Here is a 9,392-nt window from a genome sequence, read left to right as displayed (position 1 = left end):
GCATCTGATCACGCCACAACAACGTTAAGTTACACAGACAATGAAAGGAATGTTCTCGTGGGCGAGAGGTACTGCCCGCCTGGTAGGGGACACTACCTACACCAACTCATTCGCTAAGAAAATCTTATAACTTAGATGATAAAGGCTGAAGACACACACAATCATACTGTGTCCTCAGCTCATAATGATCCCCATCCCCCATCCCCACCCATTTCCGCTTCCTCACTAATGCACGTAAGGGTCACAGCTCATGTTCTAACCCTTGGCATTGTAAGCGCGAGACTGAACTTGCTCTCCTCGGCACAGTGACACGAGAATGTGGCAGTGGAAGTCATTTTAGCTGACCCAAAACTACACGTCGGTTACGTTGTGTGAATGGGCATTGTTGGTGAGGTTTTCCACGGCTCTAAATGGCTTACAGACCGTGGTAGCGCCAAATGTTAGTGCGATATTAGAGCACAGGTACTGATGTATGAATTGTGAACCAAATAACAGAGATAGGTGACTGATAGAAATTAATATTTAGAAAATTAAATATACTAAATCATATAAATGTATTACTTCTATGCTTTTGAGAGGAGTCTTCATTGCAATGATTCAACATCAATAATTGAAAAGTGCATCACTGCCGCCAGTGACAAATAATCTTAATATCATATTTTGTTTCATTCTTGTATCTGATTGGCTAAAGACCTTATCACATTCTAGAATCGAGGCCTCTGATTGGTGCGCCTGGTGGGTGCCGAAGTATTTAGCTCCAAGCTGCTGAGCGCTCCAAGAAGGGGGCGGAAAGGTATACCATACCCTCTGACGAACAGGTTCCCAGTAAGACTGTGCAATGCCTGGATTTTCTACTGAAGATTTTGGCATAACACTCCATAATACGAGATTCAACAACAAGAAGAGGAAACGACAAGCAATGGACGCCCAAGAGACCCTCGCTGAGAAGGGGAACGCGAAGGAGAAGAAAGCAACAAAGAACAGCAAGAAGAGGCGGCTGGAGAGCCTCGAAGACTGCACCAGCAACGAGAAGACGGTCACTGAAGGCTGTGCAGAGATGAAACATCGCGCCAAAAGAAGCAAGGGAGGAGATAAGAGCCGCACGAAAAAAGCGGATCGTGGGAAAGAGATTTCGAAACACAATAAGAAGGTGGATGTCGTTGAAGGGATTACGGAACACAAAAATCAGAGGGAGGGGAATGACATCAAAGACAAGAAAATGATGAGCGTGGAGTGTTTTCATCCGATTATGGATCGCACCAAGAAGAGGAAGAGGCAGAACAAGGACGACGACGAGAAACAGAACAAGAGGAAGAAACAGGACACGGAGGAGACGGAAAACCAGGACAAGAAAAGGAAAAGGCAGGTTAATTGACGACGGCGAGAAGCAGAACAAGAAGAGGCAGAGGCAGGTTAAGGACGACGACGAGAAGCAGGACAAGAAGAGGAAGAGGCTAGGCACGGAGGACGACGAGAAGCAGGACAAGAAGAGGAAGAGGTAGGTTAAGGACGACGACACGAAGCAGGACAAGAAGAGGAAAAGGCAGGACGTGGAGGACGACGAGAAGCAGGCAAAGAAGAGCAGGGGGGAGGGTAGGAGAGAACGAAAGAAGGGGGGGAAGATGGAGTGCTGTCAATGTGTTAAGCACGGCATCAAGAGATGGAAGATGAGAGGGTGGTACAAAGACGACGTGGTGAGGCTGATGGTGGATGCCAAGAGAGTCAGCAAGGAGAGGAACGTGAGCAGGTGGTGCCGTCTTAATATTTGGAAAAAAAACATGGTCTATGCGACCGTGCGCGGCCATGCGTGCATTGTCGAGCTTGACAGCGGCTCTTCATGCAGCCTAATTAGGCTGCCACTGGCCCGGAGGCTGGGAATCGTCACGGGCAAACAAGAGACGGTGAAGAAATACTTGTTTACCTGGGCTGGCATGCTGGAGCTGGACGTGATCGAGCTGGACGAGGTGGTGGTGGTGCTGCAGCGCTACGTGGCGGTCAACACGCGCATGACGGTCATTGTACGGGTGGATGTGAGGATGAACTCCTTCGCCCGAATAGTTATGTCCATGAGCCGCCTGCAGGAGGCCGAGGTACGGCAGGAGTTCCATCCCGACGACAGCAGCATCCTGTTCCTGCGTCATCCAAAACGTCTGCGGCAGAGACAACCTTCGGAGACACAAGGCAAAACGTTCATGTTTACCGCACGAGCGCTAGGCATCGAGGAGCCGCTGACGGTGATGGTGAACACTGGCAACGAGTCAACATTCTCTATCACTAAGACTGGTCTGGACAAGATGCTGTGCAGGACAGGCAAATCGACTGTGCCGCCGAAACGAGTCCTGCTGCACTTTGGCAGCGGCACAGACACTCTGCGAAAGATGGACACGGTATGCATACGCCACTGGTTTGACTTCGTGTTTGGACGAACGCTCCTGTGTAAATTACAAGCAGCGATAGATTATGATGATTTGTCCATGACCTTGACGCTCAACGGAAAACGATACCGCTTCGACATGCTCACTCACATCCTCCGTCTATGTACGCCCAGTGGTGGCGCGTCCACTCAGCCTCCGCCTTGATTTTATTGATTGATTGATATTTTGTTTTGTTTTGTTTTGTTATCCATCAGGGAGGTCAGCAGAAGCAAGAAATACATGAATCAAAATCCCGCTCATAAAACATCCCAAAACGAAAATAGGAGCAGTGAAGAGAGTAGAAAAAATAGTCTGGATTAAGGATATAAAACTGTGTTCTTGATTAAGGATATTAGATTAAGAAAATAAAAATTACGGACAGTAAATTAAGGTTATTAAGATAAAGGATAGTAGAGTAAAAAAATATTCTGGATTAAGGATACTAGTTAAGAAAATAGTCTTCATAAGAAAATATTACATTAGGAAATGAAGATTAAGGATACTAAAATAAGGAAAATAAGATAAAAATTATATGAAATTAAGAAAATGGCCTGGATTAAGAATATTAGACTAAGAAAATAGTCTGGATTGAGGATAGTAGATTAAAAAAGTCTGAATCAAAAATAGTACATTAAGAAAATAGTCTAAATTAAGGCTAATGAATTAAGAAAAAAAAATCTGGATTAAGGATGGTAGATTAAGGAAAGAGTCTGAATTAAGAAAAGTAGATTAAGAAAATAGCCTGGATTAGAGATAATAAATCAAGAAAATAGTCTGAATTAAGGATAATAGATTAAGAAAATGGTCTGGACTAAGAAAATTAAGATCAAGGTTGATAGACTAAGAAAATAATCTGGATTAAGGATACTAGATAAAAAAAAAAAGTCTGTATTAAGGATAGTAGATTAAGAAGGTAGTTTGCATATTACATTAAGAAAATAGGCAGGATGAAAGATATTACTTCAAGAAAGTAGTCTAGATTAAGGATAGTAGATAAGGAAAATAGTCTAGATTAAGGATATTAAATAAAAAATATATAGTCTGGATTAACGACAGCAGATTAAGTAGATGATCTCTTTTATCTACCATCTTAAGAATGGTAGATAAAGAAAATAGTCTAGATTTAGGAGAGTAAATTAAGAAAACAGTCTGGATTAAGGATTATACACAGATTAAGAAAACGTTGTAGGTTAAGGATATTATAATATTATATATATATATATATATATATATATATATATATATATATATATATATATATATATATATATATATATATATATATATATATATATATATTATATATAATACATGTCTCTGGCAATGAGTTTTTTGTTTCCCCAAATAGGGTATTTTGCATATGTTTTGCCCTTTTTGTACGTAAAAACACTCAAAATACTTGTTTTTTTTAAATGTCATTCTGATTTTCCTTAAAGGGTGTTTTGCATGACTTCTAGTGTCTTGTATCTATGAAATTAAAAAACCCTAAAAAGATACGTTTTTTTCGTAATTTGTTTTCTGATATAGGATGGTTTCCATGCTTTTTAACATTCACATAAGTATATAAGAACATAAGAATTAAGTGAAGCTGCAAGAAGCGACCATGCTTAAACGTGGCAGTCCCTGTATGAAATATACCTATCTATTTCCACCTATCATCCCCCTCCATAAACCCGTCTAATCTTCTTTTAAAGCTCTCTGATGTCCTAGCACTAACAACATGATTACCGAGTCCGTTCCACTCATCTACTACTCTATTTGAGAACCAATTTCTTCCTATCTCTTTCCTAAACCTAAATTTTTCCAGCTTGAACCCATTATTTTATGTTCTATCCTAGTTGCTGATCCTAAGAATTTTGCTTACATCCCCTTTGTTATAACCCTTATACCACTAAAAGACTTCTATCAGGTCCCCTCTTAACCTACGTCTCTCTAAAGAATGTAAATTTAACACCTTCAATCTCGCCTTGTAAGGAATACTCCTCATCCCCTGTATCCTTTTAGTCATTCTCCTCTGTAATGATTCTAATAGACCTATATCTTTCTTGTAATGTGGAGACCAGAACTGCACAGCTTAGTCTAGATGAGGTCTGACCAGCGCCAAGTATAACTTTAATATTACTTCCGGCCTTCTTCTTTTAACACTCCTAAAAATGAATCCATTTGCATGTATTTTAGGGTTTTGATACCTACAGATGTGAAAACACTCAAAATACACGTTTTTGCTTCTGCTGCTATGTTTTTACGTATAGTGTTTTCAAGCCTTTTAAAGTTTTAATACCTAAGAAGTTCAAAAACACACATGATACGCTTTTCTCATACTGTCTTTTCGTTTCCCCATGTATGCATTTTGACGTTTTTCTACTTAACATCTTTTTTTGTAAAATATATATATATATATATATATATATATATATATATATATATATATATATATATATATATATATATATATATATATATATATATATTATATTTTTTTTTTGTAGGAAAAGATACAGATATGAGATTGTAATCCAAGGAGCCCAACGGAGAAGAGAGGGTGACATCATAAGCAGAAAGATTAGAGGTCAGCAAAAGGTCAAGAATGTTGGGCGTATCTCCAAGACGGTCAGAAATAAGAGTAGGATGTTGCACCAATTGCTCTAGGTCGTGGAGGATAGCAAAGTTGTAGGATAGTTCACCAGGATGGTCAGTGAAGGGAGAAGAAAGCCAAAGCTGGTGGGGAACATTGAAGTCTTCAAGAATGGAGATCTCCGCAAAAGGGAAGAGGCAATGTGCTCCACTTTGGAAGTTAAGTAGTCAAAGAATTTCTTGTAGTCAGAGGAGTTAGGTGGGAGGTATACAGCACAGATAAATTTAGTTTGAGAGTGACTCTGTAGTCGTAGCTAGATGGTGGAAAACTCGGAAGATTTAAGAGTAGGGGCACGAGAGCAAGTTAAGTCGTTGCGCACATAAACGCAACATCCAGCTTTGGATTGAAAATGAGGATAGAGAAAGTAGGAGGGAACAGAAAAGGAGGAAATGTCAGTTGCCTCAGACACTTGAGTTTCAGTGAGGAAAAGAAGATATGGTTTAGAAAAGGAGAGGTGGTGTTCTACAGATTGAAAATTAGATCTTAGACCGCGAATGTTGCTGAAGTTAATGAAGAAAAAGTTAAGGGGGTGTGTGAAGACACTTTTAATCGTTATCAGAAGATCAGTCTGACCTGGGGACATTTGTGATCCCCTCCCCAGATGGAGACTCCGAGGCTGGTGTAGGAGTCGCCATGATAATTTTGAATTTTTCACTGAAGCGTGTTTGGGTGTTATTAGGTGCTTGTAGTTTTGTGTGGAGGAAGAGAGTTGTGTTTTGAGACACAAAGGGCAGCGTTCAGTGAAGACACACCTGGTTTTAATGATAAAATCACAGCACCCCCTGATCCAGTGTTTTAGATCTCACTGGGAGTAATTATCGTTTCGCCAGGTGCCTACTGCCTCCTCCTCCTGCTTCCTCCTCCTAAAGGAGGAGGAGGCAGTAGTAAAACGGTAAAAACTTTTAAAAGAATAAAACTTAAAAAAAAAAAAGAAATGTGTATTTTAAGTTTTTGAGCATTTTATGTAAAAACAAAGGCAAAATGCAGACAAACTACTCTATATGGTGAAAAAAAAAAAACGACGAGAAACGTGTATTATGAGAGTTTTTTGAGCTTACTAACTCCCAAAATGGAAAAAAAAAATGCATCAATAGCTCTTTATATCAAGGAATAGAACAATATTATCAAAAACGTGTATTATGAGTGTTTTTCACATTATTAGTTACCAAAACGCCAAAATGCATACCAAGCTCCATATATGGAGAAACGAAACATTAACAGAAACGTTTCCTTTCAGTGTTTTGAGCGTGGTAGACACCAAAACGATAAAAAAAAGAATGCAAACCACCTTATATATGTATACAAAACAACATCACGAAAAAAAAAAATGTCTTTTAGAGTTTTTGAACTTATTACGTACCAAAACGCTAAAGCGCATGCAAAACATTTTTTTTTATGGAGAAACAAAGTAACACACACACACACACAAAAAAAAAAAAAAAATCAAGTATTTGAGTGTTACGTACAAAAACGTCAAAATGCATGAAAAGTACCATATAGTGGGAAATGAAAAGACATTATGAGAAACGTATATTGTAAATGTATTTGAGCTTTTTAGGTACCAAAACGCTAAAACGTATGGATAGCACTCTATATAGAAAAAAAAGCACAATATTACCAAATACGTGTATTTTGAGTGCATTTTACATTATTAGGTGCCATAACGGTGAAATTCATGCAAAGCACCCTATACGGGGAAAGAAAACATTTCCAGAAACGTGTCCTTGGAGTCTTTATGAGCTTTAGCCACTAAAACGCTAAAAAGCATCGAAATGGCCGTATAATGGAAAAGAAAACAACATTACCAGTAACGTGACTTTTGAATATTTTTGAGGTACTTACGTATCAAAACACAAAAATACGCATGATGAAACCCTTAATGGAGAAACACAATAATTACGAAAAAAAAAGTATTTTGAGTTTTTTAAGCTTCTTACCTACAAAAACGTCAAAATGCATGGAAAGTACCTTATCTGAGGAAATGAAAACATATTACGAGCAACGTGTATTATAATTGTTTTGAGCTTCTTAGGTACTATAACTCGAAAACGCATGAATATGAATATATGAAGAAAAACAAGAACATTACCAAAAAAAAGTGTATTTTGAGAGTGTTTCACATTGTTAGGTGCCAAAATACTAAAATGCTTGCAAATCAACCAATATGGGATAAGGAAACGAGATTCGAAAAAAAAAAACGTATCTTTTGAGAGTTTATATGCGTCATAGTCACCAAAACGCTAAATAGCATGGAAAGCATACTATATGGGAAAACAAAAACAACATTACCAAGAACTCTTTTATCTTTTTTTATCTACTTACGTACAAAAAACGCAAAAACGCATGCAAAAACACGCTTTATGGAGATACAGAAGAACATTACAAAAAAGAAGTATATTGAGTTTTTGAGCTTGTTACGTAGAAAACGCCAAAATGCATGGAAAGTACCCTTTATGGAGAAACGGAAGGACATCACGTGTTTTATGAGTGTTTTTGAGCTAAAACGCTTGAAGAGCACTCTATATGGAGAAAAAGAACAACATTGCCAAAAAAAAAAAAATGGTATTATGAGTGTATTTTACATTATTATGTACCAAAATGCCAAAATGCATGCAAAATCCCCTATATGGGGAAAATAAACGACATTTCCAGCAACGTGTCCTTTGAGCGTTTATGAGCATGTTCTTCATAAAAACGCTAAAATGCATGGAAAACACCCTATATGTTAAAACAAAACATTACCAAAAAAAAATTTATTTTTAGTGTTTTGAGTTACTTACGTAACAAAACTCTCAAACGCTTACAAGATACTCTGTATGGAAAATTCAAAAACAAGAATTTTGAGTGTTTTTGAGCTTATTACGTACAAAAAAATGACAGAATGCATGCAATGTACCCTATATGCCGAAACGAAAGAACATTACCAGAGACGTGTATTATGAGTGTTTTTTAAATTCTTAGGTAGCAAAACACCAAAACACATAAATAGAACTCTACATGGAGAAACAGAAAAAGAGAGAGAGAGAAAAAAAAAAAAAACGTTACGAAAACCGACTATTATGAAGGTATTTCACATTGTTAAGTGCGATAACACAAAAATGCATGCAAAGCAACCTATATGGGGAAAGGAAACGACATTTCCAGAAACGTGTCTTTTGGGTGTTTATGAACATGTTAGACACCAAGAAGTTAAAAAGCATGGAAAGCATCCAATATGAGAAAATAAAACAACATTATCAAAAACGTCTCTTTTCAATGTTTTTGCGTCGCGTAGGTAACAAAACGCTAAAACCATCCTTAAACGCTAAAAAGCTATCCTTAATGGAAAAAGAGAATAACATTACCAAAAACAAATATTTTGAGTTTTTTTTCAGCTTCTTACGTATAAAAGCGCAAAAAGGCAAAGGGAAAGGGAGACATTAAGAAAAACGTGTGTTATGAGTGTCCTTGAGTTTCTTAGGTACCAAAACGCTAAAATGGATGAAAAGCACTCTATATGAAGAAAGACAACAACAATATAAAAAATAAGCATTTTGAAATTATTTAACATTATTAGGTCCAAAAATGCCCAAATGCAAGCAAGGCACCCAATGTGAGCAAAGGAAACGACTTTTAAGTGTTTATAAACATACTATTCACCAAAACGATTAAAAAGCATGACAACCCTCTATATAAGGAAACAAAACAATATTACTAAAAACGTCACTTTTCAGTGTTTTCTTATGCTACTTATGTATCAAAAATCTAATATGCATGCAAAAAACATTTAATGGAGAAAAAGTATAACTTTTCTAAATACGTGTATTTTTTTTTTTTTTTTTTTACTTATTAGGTGGAAAAAAATGCCAAAAGAACTCTTTACTGAGAAATAAAAGACATTACGAAAAACGTATATTATATATATATTTTTTTTTACCTCGTTAGGTACCAAAATGCTAAAACAGATGAAAAGAACTATATATCAAGAAACATAACAACATTACCAAAACCGTGTATTTTGAGTGCTTTTTTTTATTTTATTTTATTTTTTTATTATTATTATTAGGTACCAAACGCCAGAATTCATGCAAAGCCCCTTGTTTGCGGAAACGGAACGACATTACCGGAAAAGTGCTATTTATTTGTTTATTTATTTACTTATTTATTATTTTTATTATTATTATTATTATTAATGTTATTATTATTATTATTATTATTATTATTATTATTATTATTATTATTATCTATTATTATTATTTTTTTTTTTTTAGCTTGCTAGGCACTAAAGAGGTATAAAACATGGAGTTCATCCTATATGGGAATATATAAAACAACATTACAAAAAATTTCTTTTATACGTTTTT

At 36.5% G+C, this 9,392-nt stretch overlaps 1 protein-coding gene across 1 annotated transcript; it reads left to right on the top strand.

Moving 5' to 3' along the window:
* The first annotated feature begins 919 nt into the window (after nucleotides 1-919).
* Nucleotides 920-1,375, top strand: LOC135105392 (uncharacterized). Its single transcript, XM_064013525.1, has one exon. The coding sequence runs from the start codon at nucleotides 920-922 to the stop codon at nucleotides 1,373-1,375; it is 456 nt and encodes a 151-aa protein (XP_063869595.1).
* Nucleotides 1,376-9,392: the final 8,017 nt, after the last annotated feature.

The sequence above is a fragment of the Scylla paramamosain genome, chromosome 12 (assembly GCF_035594125.1).
Source record: "Scylla paramamosain isolate STU-SP2022 chromosome 12, ASM3559412v1, whole genome shotgun sequence".
NCBI classification, from domain to species: Eukaryota; Metazoa; Arthropoda; class Malacostraca; order Decapoda; family Portunidae; genus Scylla; species Scylla paramamosain.
The sequence above is the reverse complement of the archived record's forward strand: the minus strand, read 5'-3'. Positions and strand labels throughout refer to the sequence as shown.

What these genes read in the sequence shown, in the direction of transcription:
- LOC135105392 (XM_064013525.1), top strand. Translation starts at nt 920, where the DNA reads ATGGACGCCCAAGAGACCCTCGCTGAGAAGGGGAACGCGAAGGAGAAG.